The sequence below is a fragment of the Diadema setosum genome, chromosome 1 (assembly GCF_964275005.1).
Source record: "Diadema setosum chromosome 1, eeDiaSeto1, whole genome shotgun sequence".
NCBI classification, from domain to species: domain Eukaryota; kingdom Metazoa; phylum Echinodermata; class Echinoidea; order Diadematoida; family Diadematidae; genus Diadema; species Diadema setosum.
The window spans coordinates 23,445,636-23,469,304 of NC_092685.1; the positions used below are offsets into that span (position 1 = coordinate 23,445,636).

General features: G+C 39.0%; 1 protein-coding gene across 1 annotated transcript; it reads left to right on the forward strand.

Annotated features, from left to right (window-relative positions):
- The first annotated feature begins 908 nt into the window (after nucleotides 1-908).
- LOC140228579 (thyrostimulin alpha-2 subunit-like) lies at nucleotides 909-20,470 on the forward strand. Its single transcript, XM_072308813.1, has 4 exons — nucleotides 909-1,040; nucleotides 13,173-13,428; nucleotides 18,864-19,042; nucleotides 20,369-20,470. Exons 2-4 carry the CDS (start codon nucleotides 13,317-13,319, stop codon nucleotides 20,468-20,470), a joined length of 393 nt encoding a protein of 130 aa, XP_072164914.1. The 5' UTR covers nucleotides 909-1,040; nucleotides 13,173-13,316.
- Nucleotides 20,471-23,669: the final 3,199 nt, after the last annotated feature.

The following is a 23,669-nucleotide window of genomic DNA, read 5'->3' on the forward strand; positions in this document are numbered from 1 at the left end:
AAAAAGGTGACCTGGATATCATAGATTTAACCTGGAAAGAGATACAGACAATCTCGATGGAATCTAATTAAGAAATGAAGTAAAGAAAATCGAAAATTAAGTTGCTATCATTATTGAACGTAGGTTCACTCATGATAAGGTTAAAACATAAGAAGACATCCATCCACTTGGTTATTTCTTTCTGAATTTACAATTGATTTGAAATTATCTCCTAACCTTTAACTCAAATGATATCATTTTTAGTTACATTGTGTCCCTTGGTTTTGACTTTTTGTCTAGAGCGCAGGTTCTTTTCTTTCTTGTTCGTTAATATTCAAAGATGCATTATCCACTACAGATAGTAATGTAATGCGTCGAGTTAAGATAAAACTGAAATAGAATGACAAGTGATTCCGGGGGAAATGATAGACATTTGTGGCGTATTTCTGTAGAGAAAAATTATCTTCACAGATCAATTCACACATGTCCAAGCCCCTTTTACGATATGATATCAGTGAGACCAGAAATGCAGTAAACTACAGATATTCCATTTTCCAAATCAGTTGTGAGCGAAAACGAACCCCAAAAATAAGAAAAGACGGAGTGTGTTTTTTTTTAATGATGTTATGCAGACAATAGAGAACGGCAGCAGGTGTGTGTGTGTGGTGTGTGTGTGGTGTGCGCGCCAGACTTTGCGTGTGTATAGAAGCCAAGGATGCGTACACGTTTACTTTCCACGACAGCTATCGATTTTGATGGTTTCGTGGGTGCACTATTGAAACGCTCGGTCCAAATTCAGCTCTCTTAACTCGATTCCATCGTGACCTGGAAGGAATTTTTATTCTTTACCTGTCATTGGCCTAGACTGAATGTCACCGTTGATGTCATCAGAAGGCAGGGATTCAGTTTTGCTAATTTTCAGATACAATCTTTTCGGCGTTATCGCCAGATGGAGTGCGTTTCCATGCTTTCCAGCCAGGAGTGAGGCCACATGTACGTCGGTTTTCTGACAGCACATTACCTGCAGCTGTGTAATCCCTCCTTTCAATGTCCATATTAATGTGAGTACAGAATTATGATATCAGCTTCCATACGATCACTTTTCCAGTTGGATGTATAGAATACCATTGACAATGAAGTCTGTTTTGGCGTAACTGTAGACGTAGTTTGAGTAGAGATTAAGCATTTGGAGGTGTTTTAATGTGATGAAGGTCTTGACATGGGGACCATAGGATTATTCTAAACAGGGTTCTTTGCTAGTCTAGATTTTCACAACTATTATGTTATTATTATTCATCAGTGTAAATGCAGATGTCATCATGCACTATCTATGCATCGCCTCTGGGTGCCAGAAGCCTTATTATTATTATTTTTTTTTTGTTAACTGTTCTCAATTCATCATGCTTTGATCACTTCATGCTTGGCGTAACATCTCGGGGATGTGGGAGTTCGAAGTCGTGAATGATGTTGCTCACTAGGGATAAACGAGCCGGCATTTTGCAGCGTATTTATTCTCTCGATCGCTTTGATGGATTTTCTGTAAACATTTTTCCAATGCCAGTAAACTACTGGTATGAACATTCTACTATCGGGTTGTGTTGTTGTGTCTGTTATTGGTGTTTTTTGTGTGTATGTGTGTGTGTGTGTGCGCGCGTGTGTGTGTTTGGTAAAAATTATGCAGGAGATTTATGTTTCTGTAAACCCCATTTTGCTATTTCTGACAATAACTACAGAGAAAAGGGGGCTAAGGTTCATGAGTAATTGATGTTTGCTTATAATACCAAAGATATTTGTCTCTTCCGTGTGAGAATTCGAATCGCATGCACGGATTGATATGGGGTATCATTGCAAAATCGGGAGTGGATCTAAGTGTGAGATGTATTTCGTGGAAGTCCCATCAAACCCTTTGTATTCCTATCCCTGCAATTGGGGAAAAACTTCCCGTGCCTGATACATCATCAATATGTCTCTTTGAATACTATAAAGTTGTGTCAGTGCTCTCATGGGTACTGGTATAATGGACACGGGTATCATTTCTTGGCTAATGGACAAGTGATATGTTTATTTTTTTTCCACCGTGCCATGCAATTTTTCTTAATATCTTGAAGATAGGCAGTTGATAAGAGAAAGCGCCTTTCGTGAATTGGGATGAACAGCACAAAAGCCATGATGCTTATAGAGTAACCCAATTCATTAGGGTGGGCGGAGAACAAATATACCATGCACTTTGCCATATTCCTGCGTCTAAAGTTGGATGTTTTACCAAGCTTTGATGGGTATATCGCCTGCGGGTAATCCTGAAAGCTGGGAGATTAAGGGTACTACTTCCATATTGCCCCCCTCAAACTCATCTGTCTTCTTTGACATGGTATCAAGTAGCTATATTGAGTGAACTTTGGTAGGTAGGTGCCTTGCTTTCTCCATGACCCCTTAGTCCATCAGGGTAATGTGCCCCAACCACGAATTTGACGATTTGAGTTCCGATGACTCACAACATTAATGTGAAAGAAGTTGAATACACCCATTACCACATCACGCATTCCCTTCGGGAAGAAGGCTTTTTACAGAAACCCACCCCCGTCCATATCCCATTAAAGTCATTGTTCAGATGGCAAAGTAAGCGCTAAATGCAGCGGGTGCCTGGGTTTAGATCACGCTGGAGGTAGCATTAGGTAATGAGCAGGTAATTAAAGGGATGGAACAGTATTGGTGGAGATGAAAATTGGGCTTTAACTTTTTTGCGAGATACCAAGAAAACACTGAAAAAGTACAGGGCATGCCATTTTAAAAGGAATTCAAAGTTTATTTGATGAAAATTAAAAGCTGCTGATGAACATATATCTTGTTATATAGAATTTTCCACACACAAAAAAAAAAACTTAGGTAAGTTTACGATAATTTTTTTCTTGTTAAAGTATCAACGACCTATTTACCACATATTATATTTATGTCTTTTTGGAAATACCCTTAATTTCCAATTATGGTTAGTATGATTACCTCAAAAGAACGATGCATCGACACATTTTGCTTCACAACTGCAATTCCTTAGAATTTAATGGTTTTTACACTTTGTTCTCAATCAATAAATAGTCATGTACAAAACTCAACGATTAACAGAGCACATCCATCAACGTTTGAAGGGGATCCCATTGACGAGAAGTAAGCCTAAATCAGTGAATGTGTATAATATACACATTCACTAATTTAGGCTTACTTCTTGTCTGAGATCCAAGATTAAAGTTATTTGTTCTATAAAACTGGCTGTCTGGCCTTCCCTATATTATTTTTGAGTAAATTTTAGTTCTCGTCAAATGTATTCTAAATACCAGAAAAGATAAGAAAATGCGCTTCATTTGGTAACATTGTAAAAATCAAGACGCAAATAGTATCATACTTAACATTGCTCGCTTTATTCATGATTGGTTGGTTGGTTATTTTAATGGTGTGCTGGTTAGCTTGCTAATTTATTCAAATATACATCGATAATCATATTCGTTTATTTATTTTTCATCTGGCTTGTTGGTTATTACCTGCAAAATTGATTGACTGATTGACCGACTGATTCGCTGACTTCGCCATCTTTTGCAACCAGATAAATTCATCAGTATTAAACATTTTTTTTCTCTCTCTCTCTCTCTCTCTCTCTTAGACCATGTTTACGTTTAACATAATTGATGCTATATACCACAATAACAAACCACAATGCATCAAAATGTATGGAAAATGAAAATAAAATAGTTAAAAAGTCGCTCATTCTGTGACACTTCAATTTCACTGTTGTTACACATCAACGAATCATAGTAAGTATCATTCATGTTTATTTGTTTTTTCGTTTGTTTCAGTTTTATTTCAACAGGTTAATCTCTTTCAAGACTTGCCGGTCCTGTGGCCCGTTGCATAAAACTTACCGTTGAATTTCAATGGTAACTACCGTCAAAATTAGGCGTCACAGCCAATCAGCATCAAGGATTATAAGCTTTACCGCTAATTTGAAGACTTACCGCTAGAAAGGAGCGGTAAGTCCAGCGGTAAGGGTTTTATGCAACAGGGCACTGTTCTTCCCGAGAGCCCTGCTGGCATGATAAAAATACATCAACATTCATCATAGCTCAAAATACAATTTGAACATTGCATTAATGGAACAGTAAAACATGAAAAACCTACACGTTTTAGTACAACCACCATTGTTAAAATGCATGCAATCATTGTATCATGTCTATGTCAGTTAATGATTTGTTGATAAACAAAGAGGAATGAAGAGTTGTGAAGACTATGAATGCTCTTTTTATTCCCCTGATTAATCTTAACCATCAAGACTACAACCAAGCACCCTTATGCACGTGTGTGTTTGGCACATAATGAGATCCTTGTTGTAATCACATTGATTTAATCCTTTATTTACTTTTTTGGTAATGGTAGAATATTTGACAACGTTTAATTTTTGCACACTTCTTTTTTTGGTGACAAAGTCCTTCAACTTCTTGATCGCCAGACTCACTTGGCGATTTCTGAAATCGATTAAATCAGCTCCTTTGTCGTAAGCTACCTTCTTTCCTTGATGATTTCGTACTTAACTCACATTTTAGTGACATAACGAGTACCAGATTCTTGTTGAGAAGTTTACAAAAACTGATTTTTTTTTTTTCAGTATGACCATACAAAAATAATGTTTAGCAAGAATAGAACAATGCACAAATCATGTATACTGTATCATTATCAGAATTTGAACTTTTACGTTCCGGTTGCGAAACATAGAAGTCGCGTTAAGGGGGCGGTTCTTGCATGTTAAGGTTTATTTTTACTCGACATATTGTTGGTGTGAAGCAAAATGTCCTGATATTGTAGTCAGGTTGAAATTGTGACGTAAATGTGAACGAAAATTTTACAATGTGACCAGCAAAAATAATAATAAAAAAAAAAGAAATTGGGCAATGACCTAAATTTGAACGCCTATATTACGAGCTTTGATACTCTATACTTTTCGCCGGTATATCTGAAGGAAATGAAGAACAAGCCTGCGATAAACAATTTCTTCCCGCGGTTTCATTATTCATGTCTCTGTGACGCCGAGAAAGGAAATTGGAGTTGCCGGGACGGTAAGAACTTGACTGCTTTCCATGGTCAGCAGCTGGACAGAATCTAGCCCCTGGCCATCTTAGTTGTCCACATTTACATGGTAGGATTCCAGCTGAGGTGTACGATTTCCGCCTACATTTCCTTCCGTTCTCAGCGTTTCCATTACTTTTTTTTTTTTTTGGCCTTAAAGCTTTGACAAACAACGCCCATGAGGTTATAATAATGTTATCATAAATGAAATATATCACAGGAGTATATCTGTGCCTCCATTCACCTCAGTAGACGAAACACAGAAATTTAAAGCAAACATTAGCAAGCACTATAGGAAATGATGCAATAATTACCTGAGGGAGGGGAGAGGATGTTAGCAGAGTATTGACTATGCTTTCATACTTTTTTCCTCAATTTCATCTCAAAATGCAGAATGGATTTCTTTCTTTATTCCATTATTAGGTCAATCTCTTACCCTTTGCTGAGCTCGGAAGTCAGTGTTAGCACAATGTCAATCAACATGATCAAAGGCAGACTAATCTAAACTTGTCAAGTCCCCGACATGGAAAGCACAGTGATAAAAAAAAAATAAATAAATATATGATGACGAGTTAAAAATGAGATTGTCTGACTTCCGATCCAACTGGTTGTAAACTTAATTAACATTTGCTTAGTAGATTTCGGTTGGCAGTAGTTGCTCATTGTCATCCAAAGATTGCAAACAAGACGAACTTTTTGATTTTCACTCTCGCTCTATTTGATCGTCCAGAATGGGTCAATCGTAAGGGAAGCGTTTAATAACTTCCGGTGACATTTGAACTCTCATGAAAACATAGCTGAAACCCAATATACATCTACCCAAGCAAAATGTAGTTTCCTCTTTATTTGCCACGCACTTGTGCAAGCGCTACGGAAATTGAATATTATCGTATATTATGCGACAACAATCTCCCAAGATACTGTGGATGACGAGGATGAAAGTGGAAAGGGAGAGAGAGGAGAATACACTGAGGGATAAAAAGAAGGAAAACATCAAACGCGTAGGATGCATTTGAAGCGAGGTGGAGGAGTAAAGTGATGATGAGGGAAATGGCAAATTTACTGTGATTGGACTTATTTCATGTTTTGACAACTATGACCTGCAAGATGGACTCAGAAGACAAAAAGATGTGTCATTTCCGTAGAAGAAATCATTTCATTGAGGTTCCCAACAATTGTGAGCTGATGAGACACCTAAACCTTCTATATTCTTATGATGCTTTACCATTTCCCATCTAAGCATGATTGATGTTTACACTATCTAAGACATCGAGCTCTTCATCTGATATTTGCTGGTTTGTTCTACTGACTTCTTTTTACATCATTTAAGACGGGGATGTACCACTATCACGTGTACATCACTGATATGACTTACAAGTAAGCAAGCTGTGCTGCTTTACATTCTTGTTTTGTTTGATAGTTCAGAAAAATGACTGCCCTTCTGTATTGCTTTCAAGCAATTGTTTCGAAAATAAATCGCTGAAAGATTACATAGTCTACTAACGGACTGTGCAGCTTGACATTCTCTTCTTTCTTCCTTTTTTTCCGTTAAATAAGAGTAATATGACGCTCTATTCATAATCAAGGAATAATTTCTAGTATCAAACAGGATGAGGTGAGCCTGTTGTAGGTTTGAGATGGTTGGGTGAAGGGACAATCTGATGCGTCCTGTTGTTACTTGTGTCAGTCACGCCATTGCGTAAACATGTTATACAGGGACCCTGCTTTCCACCCAGGGACTATAATAGAAGTGTTACCGCTGACGATTTGAAATGTATCCAAATTATCCTAAACGTATCTGCCAAGATGTGACGGGGAGGTGCGATTGGTTTGAATAATGTTTTAATACACACCTGTTATAGTCTTTCGCGCCATTCGCTTTCTCAAGTAGTCAGGTATAGTCCCTGCTTCATCTAAAGTACGGATGTTCCCTTTTCACTACTCCCAGGGTTGATGCCTACTCGGAAAGAAAAGGAGCTGGTAAGAAATTCTCTCTCCTGTCTTGTTTCGAGGGCACTCCGACTTGCAAATGCAAAGCTTAATAGGACAAGCTGTCGTGTCTAATGGCGAAAAACCTCGGGCGGTGTGACCTGCCGAGAAAGGGACCACTGACATTTTCATTGATACCTGGCGTTGTTGGCGCCAAGTCTCAACACCCTCTTTTTGCATTCACGCGTTCTGGCTTGAGGCCGGATCAGTCTATATTATACTTCTCAAAGGTGCCGTATGGCAAGAGCTAGAGAGATAAAAAAGAACAAGAACAAGAACAAGAACAAGAATGATGTAACAATAAAAACAACTTTAGGAACTTCAGGCAGAAACATTTTGAAAGCTCGTGCTCGGAGTCAGACCCATATTGCATGTACTCATCCATTTGTTGTTCCCTTTGGTTGTGTATAGTTGCCAGAAAGAAAAAAAAAATCGTCTACGCAACGGCCTAAAAATTGGGTTTAGGCAAGCACAGAGGGCATCAGATATTACTCGAATATCCACATCTCCAGGGAAATGTTTAGTGCTACGCAAACAAAGCGCCTGGCGTTGAAAACCTAATATTCACATGCAATCACAAATAGACACGCACATGTGCACGCACATACTCGCACGCGCGCGCGCACACACACACACACACACACACACACACACACACATACACACATACATTTATCACACAACAACAACAAAAACCAATAAGTACATAATATTTTATGTACTAGATATACACATAATATGTGTGTGTGTCTGTTATGCACACTCACAAACACACACACACACACACACACACACACAACGGGCAAGCACTAAATTATCAAAGAGTGTGTGCTGTAGTGAATGATATCTTGGTTGAGGGAACTCGTCAATCAAATTTTTTAATGAAACACAGTTCCACCCTCACAGTTCCACCCTCACTGTTCCACCCTCGTTTTTGTGTTCTGTGTTATAGATCTCTTGAAATTCTGTTCTTTATTAAGTTTTACGTCTCAAAATCAAGCCTGCAATTTTTTTTATTTGTCATATTATGAAGACCTGATGTCATGTTGAATTGTTCAAATTGTATATGTCTTAAATTCCTTTAAAGAGACTAAGTGGAAAGAGGAAAACCGTAGAAAGGTGAGGAATGAAATATTTTCTTTGCTTTAAAAGTTGCAGAAACGTCTGCGTGCTTCATTCGTAATCAAAGCTGTTCCAGATTCAAGGTAATAGATGGTCTCGGATAAAACACTGATTGTGGGCAGAAATGGTAAGTTTTAGGAAGCTGATCCCTCGGTGGACTCTCAAACTTGGTGTGGAATCCCAGCTCCTAAGAGGCTGCTGGGATTATCTCGAGATTCCGTGTGAAACTTGGGTATACCTTTCATCTTTTATTACCCTTCCTCGCCCTTGCGATTTGCTCCGAGCAATATACCGGGAGATGATATCAGGTGACCGACTATCGAGACTAGCCATGATATCCAGTTTGGCTGTATCTGACATTTGCTCACATTCTGTCCGTCTTTTCTTCTGCTATATCGAGACACCATTTCCTTTCTTTCATATTTTTCTTCCCCCTCCCTTTCTCTTTCCCTCTCTCTATCTCTCTATGACACGCTTTCCCTCTCTCCCCAATACATCTGGGCTTGTTTTTAAAGGTCCCAGTGGTTCGAAACGTTTATAACTTTGACATTCAAATGTTATAGACAAAGCAGAGGTCTCAAGAAAAACGTGGACAAAAACTTGTAGATTTGACGTCAACTAAATGGTAAACCAAATTGATTTCGGATATGAGATACCGCTTTAAGCTTGTTCTTAAGGAAAAGAAGTTCTAAATTGTCTGTACATCGGATTGAAATTGCATTGGACGGTAAAAAGATATTATGATACCCCGACTTTAAAAAGTAAATGTTTCTTTTTTCTTTTGGCCCTGGGTGTACAAAGAATGTCATCTTCCAGTTGTCATCAAACTAATTCTTCATCAATTCTCTTTGATTATCTAGAACGATCAACCGAGTTCTAATACGGATGACGTACGCAATCACGTTCGTGACAAGCCTCCCCATACCCCTCCCTTCCCCGAATCTGTGCGCAGCATTCCAGTTTATTCTTTTGGCACAATCTGTTCATGGGTGTCACGTCCTTGCAGTCGCGTCTTCAGAAGACCTAATATCTCTTTGATTCTTCGGAGGAAAAAAAAGAAAAATGTAAGTGCAATTCGTGACGGGATCGTGTCACATCCTTTTCTCCGTCAGTCATTATTATCATGATTATACACAAGGTCTGATCTAATTACAATCGCCTTTTGACTTCGGCGAATACCTCAGTACCTTACAGTGCACTTCGTGTTTCAGTGAATGTCACGAAGCACATTTCCACCAGAAACCGGATCCAGTCAATTTAGCCCGCGACTTCCGCTCGGTTGTCAGGGCGCACCTTTAATCTGGTGGTGATTAAAATGGGTTCTGCCCCTAAGTGGACACGGCTGTGATCTATTTTGCATCTGTTTCTGAACTCCTTCCAGAAACTGATCAAATATGCCGTTATGATACTAAGGGAGGATATACCTCCATCGCTGTGGCAAGGGATGATTGTACTTACTGTCATCATGCGATAGAACCATTCTTCGATGCCACGATTCACAAGTTTGTGATTGAAATATTTTAGAACTAGATTTATAGGGATTATTCTTTGACGTTAAGGTTGGTAGAATGCACATTTTATGAGAAAGTGACCCATATTCATCATATTGCTATCATCTCTATAAAAATGATGAGATGCTGTATATGGAGATGAAGATTCAATCACCACTTTTATGCTCGAAATTACGTCTTTGTTTGATTCAAAGGGAGCGCGTAGCGATCAAAGAAGTTCAGAATGTCACAAGTGTGCGTCAAAAGTTTGTATCAACATTATCTATTCGTTAGAGTAATATTGTGATTTATATAAATTTAGAATCTATTCAGCTGCACAGAAATAAAAATTTAACATGTCAATGAAAACATACTCAAAATACGTGCTAAACAGCTTTCAAAACTCTTTAATTATACATTGTTGAGGCTTTAAAATGTCATCGCAATCTGAATTTATGTGACTGATATTACTCTTTTAATGATTTTTTTTATGATGCAGAAAAATGTAGAGAAATGTAAAAAAAAACCGAATATTCGAAAGACATGCAACGTCAATAAAAGAATACTGACCATTCTTTACAATAAAGCTAACCGCAGATATGTGTTTTTGTTTTGTTTTGTTTTGTTTTTGTTTTTTGTTTTGTTGTTGTTGTTTTTTTTTTGGGGGGGGTGGTTCTGTACTGTTTAGTGCTTTGATGTCTTCTGCATCTTTGCACACATCAATTCACAATGATTTCGAGGACTCAATAAACACTCTCACTTGTTACCTCATGGTGGTGTGCTTGTGTTCCCGTGAGATATTCTATTTACCAAGGGTGTTCTTTGAATAACTTTCATGTCAACTTAAGGAAGCGTCATACTGCCTCGTATACGTTTATGATTATTGTGCATGATGAATACGCGCTCTGCGTTTGCGCGTGGTGTTGTGTTTTTCCACCATACATTGAACAGTGATGTTGAAATGAAATGACGGCGTTTTCCCCCGTCAACGGGAAAATGGCAACCGAAATATGATCGCTCTCAGCTACTCTCATATTTTTCTCCTTTCATGATTTCGTCTTTGTTTGTTTTTTCCAGGCAAGGAGAGAAAAAAATCGACAGAGACCTCTTTATTTTGCTACATCCGCCATTGCTTTTATCGAACAATCATACAAGATGCTGCTCACCTGTCCTTATTACAGGCACAAGCAAGCTATCTCGACTGCCGGAAGTGGTTCTTGTTTTGAGATAACCGACCTTCATCATTCATTAATACTGACCCCCTTTTTTCCGATCATCCTCGCTCGAGCGGTGACATGCGATACGACTCTTCTGAGATTGGCACTCACCAGGTCCTGTATAGTTCTTTCCCTTGATTGCACCTCACACATCTGCTTTGATTTGATAATTACACTGTCATTAACAATGAAAAAACATACACTTGACGTATAGGGATTCATTTGGAAAGCTCATTAGAGATTGATTAGGAAAGCTCAAATACAGTAAATTATAGACATCATTGTAAAGATCAGAATACATGGAATATAAAAAATGTTGTTCTATCTCGTTAGCAATACTAGATGGATGCTTAATGATACATGACAAAGATACTGAATGGAAAACGCTTCACCAAAAGACGGTGTCTGTCTTTGGTGGCTTTTCGCTGCTTACGAGAGTGCCGTTTAGAAAGTGGTATATAATCTTATAGTTAGAAGTCACAAACGGGTTTTGCGAACTCTGTAATCAGATTATAGTAAAGAAATATGTATAATTCACTGGGAGGTTTGCGATTTGAACTGGGTAAAAGTCTTTTCAAGTAAATCAAATTTTGCGTTGTGTGTTTATACAACAAGAACAAGATTTAAGACTAGATAAATATAAGGGGCGTCCAAGAAACCTTAGTTGCAATGCCATTGATCAGAGGGATCATTGCAACTTTTTTGCATTATCCCTTACAACTGTCCTCCGTAACGCTCACAGTAACTGTAACAACAACGATGACAGTAACAGTTTACAATTCAGCAACATACACATAGAAACTGGCAGGAAAAAAATGGAAAAAATACCAATGTTAGTGATGCTAGATATACAACTCAGATTGCTCTGTACCGGTTATTGCTTTCCCGACATTCAGGATCTGTACCTTGTCGAAGAGCGTTGCCATCGTTTTCAATGTGATCTTCTCTCTGAAAAGGTTCCTGACAGTAAGGCAGCGGGACTTCAATCGGTACTAGAGTCCACCCCCTCCCCCCCCCCCCCCCCCACTGCTGTACGTCCTCTAGTTTGTGGAACGTCTTTTTTTTTTTTCACCGCCCGCCTCCCTTCATTGTTGAAATTTCTCTCGCCTTCACTATCAATGCTTTCCTCATCTACTGCAGGAGTTCACGGCATTCTCAAGTAATACGTAAGTACGTATTACAAATTTATGTATATATTTTGTCCGGTTGCAAAAAAAAAAAAAAAAGCGCTGCTGTGTATAACTGTTGAAAATTTTATGATTGTTGACAGTTTTGATACTGTCAAAATGACATTTAGGACTTGGCGTTAGCCATCGTTCACTTCCTTTGTTGTAAAATCATTCATTGTCATTAAAGAAGTCAAAATGCTTTTGTTTTGTTGTGGCATCAAAGTCATGTTTCTCTCTTATGGACTTTTTGATGAACTCATCTTAATCGCTGCCACTTTGCTTTCTTGATGGTTCTTCCTCCTCCTCCTTCTCCTCGTCGCCATCTTCCTCCGCCTCCTCCTGTTCACTTCCAATGTCCATCATTTCTTGATGAAAAGGCTATTGCTGCAGTTCTCCTCTCTCTCCTCTCTCCTTCTTCCTCATCTCCCTACTTTCTTTTCTTCCCCTTCGCTCTCTTCCCTTAAATTACAGACTTCCCTTCTGGTCCCATTGTTTCTTCGACAGGAGATGCTTCTTCGACGAATAACATGAAGAGAATGAGGATTTGAACTTCGCGAGTTTAGCTTAAGACACGCACTCCCTAAAACTCAAAATGTGTACGAACTCCTTACGAGCAGCATATTATAAACGTCTTATGAACGCTATGAGTCGTTCGTATCAACGCCGTCTCCGTTCGCAAGGTCATCTTACAAACGCCGTAAGGGCCCTCTGTAAACTACTTAAGGGGTTCTTATGATCATCTTTGACTCTACGAAATCTACAAAAATCTTGCGTAATTTCTCCGTTCTTCTTACGACGTTCGTACGGCCGCTTTAAGAAAAGGGGTTTTGTACCATGTGGAAAAAAAAAATCTTGGACAAGACCATCGACCAGGCTGCGAACCTAATGGTTTACGAACACTGGTTTCGTACGACCTTCTTAATAAGATCATACAGAATGGTCTAAAAATCGTTCTTACGGTATTCGTAGCAGTTCGTTTGGGCATTTGGGGCAGAGCTTTTGATTGATTCCTGTGCATGAATTGAAATTTTTTTCTTTGTTGTTATATCGATCACTGGTCTAGATTGAATTCTTTTGTATCTCTTCATATTTTATGAAAGCCAACGAAATTGGCCCCTGGTCGGACGTCTATGCAAGCACTTGACGACAAACACAATACAATACGAAGGAATTCTGAAGAACAAGAAATCCTGGGGGAGAAAAAAAGAAGGAGGAAATTCTCTCTTTGGGGAATATAACCCGTGATGAGGCCAGAGGTGTTGGTGCTCTACGCGTCCTTCCTGGCGTATGTGATGTCCCCATCAGCCGTGGCAAGGAAGACCATGTCCTGGCAGCGGCCCGGTTGCCATCTCGTAGGTGAGTGACTATCTGAGGGGAGGCTGTTTGGTTACAGTTTGTCATTCCGAAAGTTCGTTCATTCGAAAATGAAATAAGGTTCTTTATTCCGAAGGTTCGCTTATCCAAAAACGAAATAAGGTTCATTATAGTATACGCACCTTCTTTCATATTTGGATCAAGAAACCTTCGCAATAAAGAGCCTTATTCATTTTCAGATTTTAGGGAATTTGGATGTTTCGGAACAACGAACCTTCGGAATAACGAATTTTCGGAATAATGAACCTTATTACATTTTTGGATTAACGAACCTTCGGAATAACGAACATCACCCTGTTGTTTTGTATTTCTCCATAGTCTTGGCAGAATTGTCGATGAGTCAACGACTGTATTGACAGGCTAGCATATTATCATCTCTATTCATCCATGCATCACTAAACAAATTAAGATTAGTTTTAAACTTCGGATCGTTAATATGTCTACAAAAAAAAGCCAACATGTCCTTCTTTCTTTGTTGATGTTTTTGTTTTTGTTGTTTTTGTTGTTTAACAGAGATTCTAAGTGTATTCATGTTTATGTGAGCGATGTGTTTTCCCCTGACCAATGTACTAGGATAACACTGTCCTTCGCGAGAATTGATGTAAGATAGTAGTACTTAACACATGCAGATTGGGGGAATCCCTACTCATGGGACCCCTATTTCATGCCCTATCCAAGGGGAAAGTGTTTTCGTAGATAAGCAAAGAGAAAATATTTTTGGCTCAAAGGTCCCTCTGGAAATCAAACACGGTATCAGGCATACTTGAGTCAAAAGAGCTGTCCACTGCTGCACCATTTCGCCATCCGCTAAACTATTTACCAATAAGCCCGTATCTCTCGTGAGGGACATTCTTCAGAAGGCAAAACACCATGCTCCAGTGTCGGCTCCATCACTCTTCAGCGTCAAAATTTGGGTTCATCGTCCCCTTTTGTCTTCAATTTAAGAGATATTTTACAACTGTTCTACAGCATAAACTGTACGATGCTTAATTCAAACCAGCATTTGGCAATTAAGTTCGATGATATTGCAGAGAAAACAGGAAATCAACCAAACTAGATAATACAGTTTGTGCCTTTGACACAGTGGCCTTCCGCGTTCAAGACGCTGAGATTCCCCTGTTTGCAGATGCTCCTTTGAACTCCAATTGAACAACACTTTATGAGAAGATAAATTGAACGAGAGGGGACGGGCGCAAGAAATAACTGCAGGCCTTCTCTACCTCCTCCTTCTCCTCTACTCCCTAGTCGGATATTGCGTGGTCTCCGCCCCTCCCTCCTGGCCTTATTCATTCATGATTACCTACACATCTGGAGTATCGATATCAGCCATAACTTCGCGATTCTGGCGCCGCAAGATCCGTACCTTTATCACCTCGCTTTTAAAGGGTCGCATATAGCACGCTAACGCACAGACACAAACATATATAATTATACACAATCATACACATACACACACGCGCCATTTTGTCCGTCGTCTGCGATTGTCGGTCGATAGAATTCTTACATTTTTACCAGTCCTGAGTTTATGCACAGCGGATGTCGGTTGATAAACTTAACATTATTCACCAGTCCCGAGTTTGTGCACACGAGGCAGAAACCATTCTGAGGGACAGTATTGCTGAAATGATGACACATATGAACTCAGTGGCCTTAAGGGCATACATTTTGTAACCTTCAACCTCTTCCAATCTAGATCAAGAAGAATGAGGCAGTCAGGTTGTTCTCAAATATATTTGGAGATGTTCCCTTCTCTAAGACTTTTTAAAATTAATTATTTGATCGATTTTTGCGAATATCATCTCACCAAGAAATGGATGCACTAATAACAAACACATCTACTCTAGATCGAGAACTGGTACACCTTAAATCCATTTCTCGTTGGTCCCTTTGTAAGTGATATCTAAAAGTTATTATCTCGCATGACCCAGATGTTTTTAATTTTAAAGACCAGGAGAAAAGAAAAGAGAATGAAAGACATTATTTTCCAGGGTACAATTGATCAGATTTATGTAACCTTGGCAGGAGTCATCAGATAGGGAATACAGGATTTTGTGTTGTTTTTGCTACTTTTTTTTTTAAAGGTATACATGGCATTCTCAAGGTACCGTCTTTGGGCAAGGTTCCATCGAGAGGGAAAAACACCTACCTGTAATGCATGATCTTCTCTCTAACCACGTGTCATGTAGTACAGGTAGTTTATGCAGTGTCGATAACTTAATAGGTAAAGAACATCGGTTGTTAGTCTGGCTCCCTGAGAAGATGACTGAAATTGGGTTAATGACAGACCCTCGAGGGCCACTCCAGGAAGGCTGCACCTGGTTTGAGTTCGACCTGAAGCTCCAAGCCCTATCATTTGGGAAAACGTTTTTTTTTCATTCATGTTGCCTCTCTAGCACCCTTGTCTACCTCTTTCCTTTTTTTTTTTCTTTCTTCCAAATGGAGTATGTCTCTTCTGAAAAGCTATCTCCCCCCTCATCAAAATGGTTCAGCCCTGTTGCGAAGAAAAGGAAACCCAAAACAAAACGGGGACGTACACTACTACTTCGTTTGAGCTAATGGAATGCAATTCAAATTCCATGTGATATTAGCCGCAGATGTGGAATGTAAATCTATACCAAGGTAATACAAGATGATTATGCTCATAAGAATTCAGAAATCACTATATAGTGGTGATGCACTGAGTGACATTATTTCCGTCGTATTTTGAAAAAAAAAAATAATGAATTTGAGAGTTTTTTTCTTGAAAATCGTAATCTCAGAAATTTGATAGTTATTCGTGCTCGAGCCACCCATGGCTCATTAAGAGAATAGATATTAATGGCTACTTTTGTGCCCCGCCTCCTCCCGAAAGACATGATTTCATCTTTCCGAATTCCGGGTGCTATTTTTTTTTCGATACCAGGACATGTCACATTTGTAAAATTACGGAAACGTGGTTTGAAAAGCAATGATGCTATCTCATGAATTTTTCAGAAACCGACACCAAATTATCATCTTAAGGACAAGCACAAACGACAGCAACAACAAAATTCGGACATCTCGGAGATGGAAATTGTGCTTCCTATGTACGTGACCTCCATCCCTACAGCTTCTTGCATATGTGACATAGCACCCTATCATTAATACTTAGATGTATGACGCGTTTTTTCTTTAACTTCTTCTGTACCAGGTGCACTGAACTTAAAGGGGATGGCTAGTAACTGATCACTGGGAATCAGTGGAAATGTGCAGTTTAATGGTTCCAGGCTAGCATGCCTGTACAGTGACGGGGCCTTAAACTGCACGTTACTTGAATATGAGTATATGAATATATGATTTCTGAAGCAAATAATTTTCACACAACAATAGATGTGCAATGTACTATTAAATGAATCCCACAAGAATTGGAACAATTATCCCCAAGCATTCCCACCGATTCCCACTGATCAGTTACTAGCCACCCCCTTTAAGTCAGTCGCCGCTTTTGATTTCTAAGCAATGACCAAAAAAAAAACAAAAAACATGTTCAAACAGTAAGATCCACGTTTCAATCTTTTTGAAAAATATGCAGAACGAACAAAGAAGAATTTTCGAAATGGGTGTGCATCATAGCTTTCTCTATTACAAATGATCATATCTTGTACTGCACTGAACCCACTGTTTCCTGGAAGCAGGCATCAATCTAGCAGAGAAAAAAAGATAATGTTTGGAAAGTAAAACGTTCTATCTAAAGCTGACCGAAAGGGAGAGGGGCAATAAGAACGGAAATGTTTTGCTTATTTTTAGCATTAAAGATTAAATGAAAGACCGTTATGATTGATGAGGGCGCATCAAGAGACACCCTCCCAAAGCCCACGTTCCTAAACCAAGGGCATTCCTATGACAAGTAGGCGGTTTTTAACACGATTTATGTTTTCAAGAGAATGCATAACATCGACAACAGCTGGAATGGAACCTGCGTAAAGCTTTTTCCCTTTTATTTCTTGTCCTTCCCACGTTACAAACCGCGGGCAACTATGGCCAAATTGTTATCAATCACATCAAAGCTTTGGCCTGGTTACGTCAGGGTATCGATCACGTGCGATCCCATTGAGTCTCGGCAAGAGAATGAATCCGATATATACGCTCATGATGAACGGACCAATAAAACGGCATGAACCTGTCCAATGGCACTCCTTTATTCGCCAAAAATATCACCTTGTGTGAAGTGTATCCGTCTACCTCGTGTTTGACCAGCACCATGCATCACCGTCGCGCTTTTCCGCCAGTCAGCCGGTGGAGCAAAGCTATACAGAGTAAGATGGAGCTCACCGAGCCTAATGTACTAACATCCAGAGAAACACGTGAGTTTCAAAAGAAGAACTCAATGACATTACAAACACATGCAAATCAAAGATTTCTTTAATTTTTCAGTCTTATTTCTTCTCTATGACAGAATAAAACAAAAACAGACGTGATCAGATATAACGTGAAAACATGGAGCTCAAGGTCCTGTACCTCATTCTGCTGTAAATACACAAGACAGTATAATAACTATGTATTTGAAAGCCACGTCAAACCAAACATCCCGATTCGTCCTGACTTTTTGGATGCCTTTCTGTCTGCTTTTGTTTTGTTTTGTTGTTTGTTTGTTGTTGTTTTGTTTGGTCATAATATGCTTATCCTGAACAAAGCACAGATAAAGAAGGGAAAGTAGACAACATAAAACAACGACTTCAGCTCCTGACGGAAGGAAACCACCCATCCATCAAGTCCAATAAACGTCTTAGCAACTGCTTGCGGTCGAGGCAAATTGATATTAATAAAGTTCACGATACACCGTTAGCCCTGGGCAAGTTTATTCTCATTAGGCGGAGACGTATTTTTTCCTTTTTCTTGTTACATTTTGAGGTCATTTTCATTTCGTCTACTCATGTCTTTGATATTACTTTTAACATGTTTAACCCACTGTATTTGAGATATTGTGAGTACCAACAAAGTTAGAGCATGGCGCATCTGGTTTAATTTTTTTTTTCTGTGCTAGTGACTTTTAACAGTGTGTACAATGCTATAGAGTTTTATGTTTTGTGCCAATCGGAACTCAACGGACACAAAGAGTCAAGCAATGACTTATGGAAACGCTGAACATAAATTGCCCTATTAAACTTTCAGATAAGGAAAGAAAATTCATTTCGGTACGCTTGCACAAGCCTTTATACCTAAATTATTGATTCCCATCATTTCACCCACTGTTGAAATGGAAGAGTTGAGTATTGTTGTCACACGCAATTTCCTGTCATATCTTCAACGAAAACTAGCAGATGACAGCTTCTGAAATCTTGCCCTCTCATAATGTCTCACTGCGGATTATAGCAACGAAGAGGCTTCATACGTTGCTACTTCTCATCTGCCTCCTTGTATCTCCGTCGCTATATCAGTCTGTACCTTCTCACCAACAGGCTTTACAAAAAAGGTTGAGATTCCCGGATGTTACGTGGAGATGGTGCCCATGAACGCTTGCAAAGGTTATTGCAACTCATATTCCTATCCAAGCGACCTGGTGACCCTACTCTCTAGTGGGGGTCAACACGAGTTCACGACATACGGGAGATGCTGTTCAATCAAAGATACACACAAGGTAAGAGCGTTGGAATTCTTGGAAACTGTGTACTTACATGTTTTATCCAGATGATAGTAAATCGAAGATAAAGAAGGCAATGTGTCATTTGTAATGATGACGATTAGGATTAGAATTGAAAAGTGTGTAAAAGCTGTGAAGCATGTATTGCAGTGGTAACGATTTGAATATCAATTTTACATTTGGCCAAGTATTTACATTTGGCCAAGTATATGATTTTCATTTGTTATACCAGTATGTTTGTTGTTCAGGATAATGAACAGTGTCTCGCGAATTGCATATACAGTAAAAAAAAAAAAAAAAAAAAAAAATTCATAAACGCATATTATGTCTCTGTGTCTCTGTGATCGTTAGTTTGTTGTTGTTGTTGTTGTTGTTGTTGTTGTTGTTGTTGTTGTTGTTGTTGTTGTTATGATGAACATGAATGCCCGTTGTCAAAACGAGATGAACTGTACAAGTGTCAGCCTCGTCCATAGTTGATGTTTCCCGTTGCTTATCGCGGTGGAGATTTATATTGTTTGTTGCGTTGTCTGAAGTTATGTACAAACTCAAAATACTGTGTATAACACGTTGAAGAGCAATATAGCTTTCAGCAGAAATTTATTTGCACCATTTAGGTACCTATGTCCGCGACTGTATATGTGGGTGCGTGTGGATGGTAACATTTCGGTATTCCGAACGTTCGTAAGTCCGAAAATGCAAGAAACATTGTTATTCCGAAGGTTCGTTAATCCCAAAACGAAGTAAGGTTCCTAGTTCCGAAGGTTCGCTAGGACTCATAGTTTTGTGGGGGGGGGGGGGGGTTCTTTTTTTCTTCACATTCTCGGATTAACGAAACGAATTCCATTCCATTGAACCATGGACCTACTAGGTCCATGATTGAACCTACGGAATAACGAACCTTATCTAATTTTTGGATTATATAGAGAACCTCTAAAATAAAGAACCTTCGGCGTAACGAACGTAATTTCATTTTCAGACTAACAAACTTCGGAATATCTAACCTTCGAAATAACGCCATTTAATGGTCCAAATAAGAATCCCATTTCACTTTGGATAAACAAACATCTAGGTATGCGGAATTTTTGTATTTCGGAATAATGAAACTTCGGAATAACAAACCTTCGAAATAATGAACCTCACCCACAACTCATTATATCAGGTTAACAAGCAATACACTATAAGGTCAGCAGAAATTTATTTGAACCGTTAAAGTACCTTTGACGTTTGACTGTGTGCGTGTATGTGTGGGTGTGCATGGATTGATTGGTGTGTATTGTACGTGGGACGTTGCTTACCGTCTGTTTCCGCTGTGTTCTATTGCAGGTGGACGTCATTTTAGAATGTGAGAACTACACGCGGAGGATCGTGACGTTCAAGTCGGCTGCAGAGTGTCAATGCAGTCTATGTAACATTGAGAATGACTGAGGACCGCGTGACACACGACTCTCATTACTTCTCACGACTCTTGCTTGACCATCAAATAAAGCTAAATATTTTGCACTGAGAACCTTTCGGTTTGGGTATGTGGTAACCTAAATTACATTCAACAAATAGAGTTCAATGAAGAACGCGCACAGCCATGTGTACGAAACAATGCACGAATCAACTTGACTATCCTGCTACCAAAATGTAAATTCATTTATGTCTTTCTGTAAATTGTAGAAATTGTTTATTCCTAAGAAGGTTAACACTCTTTAGCACATTTTGTCCCTAGGTCAATTACACAATATCGTTATAGCTTGAGGCACACGCACATGATATAACGCACAAAATCTATCCAGGGTGCTTGTAAAAATGAATGCACAACAATGAAGCAGACATGTTGGAACTGACATTGAGGAGCTGTATGTTGTTTCTCATCTTTATGCGAAAACAGTATTCCATTTTGTCAATGATGTAGTTATAATATTTGAACATGATCTACGTTTCGTAATGTTTGAAGTTCATTGCTCGCGAGAAAATGTAGCGAGTTGCAATATCGAGCGTTGATGTCGGATTTAATGCCAGTTTGTTAACTAAGATAAGAAGTACTCTTGGCATATAGGATAATCCTCTCTCTTAACTAATACAAGTCTTAAAGCTTTGCTCTTTGGATATTTAACTTCTAGTCATGTTTTTCCTGGAGCTGCATCAGCTCTTACACTCAGTCTCTTCCGAAAGTCAATGAGACTCGACGCAGATGTACCCTAATGTTGCCCACTGCGCTGGAGTGCAGTATAGTCACTCTCTTTTCGACTTTGATATTAAGCCTATATTACTCTTTAATGGCGTCTTAATCTCCATTCGAGACGTCAGTGTATGAGAGCTTCGTTTGCTTGGTATTGGCAGGAATTTATGAAAAAGCTCATTATAATCAATTGGCCTTGATAGAGCTCGTCCGAATGTCATCTTTATATGCTGCTTTAGATTAGACAGAGATACAATCTTGAAAATAACTTTGATCATGTGACCAGCATGCTCACACTGGAGCACGACCTCGACGGCTAAGAATGATCAACTTCAAGTACGAACAAATCGCAGTAGCCATTTCTGTGACATCTCAGTAAATATTTTCAAAAAGACGCTATTCTCTCTTTGCCGATCATCTAGCATGTCTAGTTGCATTTTCTTTTCTAATTTCGAGAGTATACACTTCAAATCATTTATTTATGCTTTGCTTATCCAAATCTAATCTCACAAAGTCTGAATGTATATTCACACTAGGAATTACCACTGGATTGAGAACAAAAGAAAAATTGCATGAACTTTATTAAGAATATTTGCGTAATCATAATTTCCCCGTAATCATTTCGAAGTGCATGGCCAATCTTATGACCTTTATGGAACTAATGAAATCTCTCGCTGCAAAACAAAATAAAACAAAACAAAAAATAAATAAATGATTCTGGAGGTTACTCTGTGAAACGCTCCATGTCTTAATTGTATTTGTTGTTTTTCTAGCCCACTTGCAAGTGACGCTATGTTGGGGTGAAATCGCATTCACTTCATATTTATCCTATACCTTGGCATCCTTTAACAAAACGTCTTTTAGTCAGTTGAACAAAATGCTATAAACAAATGACGATGCATGTAAACAAACACCATACTTGATAGGAATGACATGGGAAGAGGCAGTTTCATTCCTTTATGATCGTTTTCGTACAAATCGAAACGTAAAACACAATAAATTGCACTACATCATTATCCCCTTCGGAGACTATAATGCTTCTCAAGAGGTGCCTAGATTGCTTTCATCTTTATTGTCGTAATGGCTTTCCATACCGCTACCATTGCTTTTTTTGCCTGTTTGCTGGTGAATATGCGCACATGTATTGCGAAGAAAAAAAAATCTTGTCTCTGCTACCCTGTCCCTTGACCATTGAATTGAATCGTAATGGCTGTCTGTCGCTAGATACTGGCCTACAGGAATGGTCATTCTCTTAAAAGGTTGGCCCGCGCCGGTCTTTCTCAAGTTCTGTGTGACGCATATCAACTTACGTCTATTTTGAGCACCCGACGGCGATCGTATACTCTCGTCATTCACATTTAGGCTGCGTTCACATAGAAGTATTCGCTATTCGCTATTCGCTATTCGGTATTCGCTATTCGGGCCTCGAATATACACCATCACCCGCACCGTCAACTCACCATCCCATGCAGTGAGGATTTCTTCCTCCTACATCCTAGCAAATCTTATTAACAATTTCTAAACTGCATCAGAATGTCAGTCTACATGCTTATTTTTGCTACAGGGCAAATCCAGGTTAAAATGGTTATTATTTCATAAACGAGAGACGGTATACGCTGCAAGAAAATCGAACAAGTTCGATTCCCACTTTGCTATACTTTTCGCAGCTATTCGGTACTTTCGAATAGTGCCCTCCTATGTGAACCGGTGTGAGGAAATCCTATCGTTCGATTCAAGCTATTCGCGTGCCCTCGAAAAACGAGCCCGAATACCCGAATAGTATACTTCTATGTGAACACAGCCTAAGATGACCGCACTGCTCTCGGTCCAAACAAGTGGTTCGAACGCCCCGGCAGCCACGACAAATAAAATAAGGCCAATAATCAATGTATTTATTCCGAGTGAATCCTTCACAGCCGAGAAAGCGTTTAACCTATTGATCATATAGAGATATTTGAGAAGCTGTGGTGACGTGTCCAGACACAATACTGCTGACGTCATTACATTCTTGCACAACAGATTTACCGTTCATTCGATTGTTCTAGTGGCCTGCTAATAATCGTGATAATGTCGATTCACTTTATACATAACTCTCAGGGTGCTGTGCGATTATTCGATTTTGTTTTTCAAAATTTTGATTAACGATCCTGTCATTTAAAACAACAACCAGACAACAGTTAATGATTATTAAGTGATTTGTCATTCACGTCATTACACAGATATTTATAGAAATCTTTACATACCATTTGTTTCTTTTAACTTCAATCAACAGATTACTATAACAAGTCAAGCTTACAAAATCAAGCATCAGCGAGCGAGTGTGGTCATTTGTGAGGTCTTTCGAACAAAACGTGTAATGTACCTACGTCATACCAACCCAAGTTTGATATTTGGATTCTGAGATAGAGGTTTTTTATTATTATTATTATTATTGCATGGCGCTTTTGTTTCCTTTTG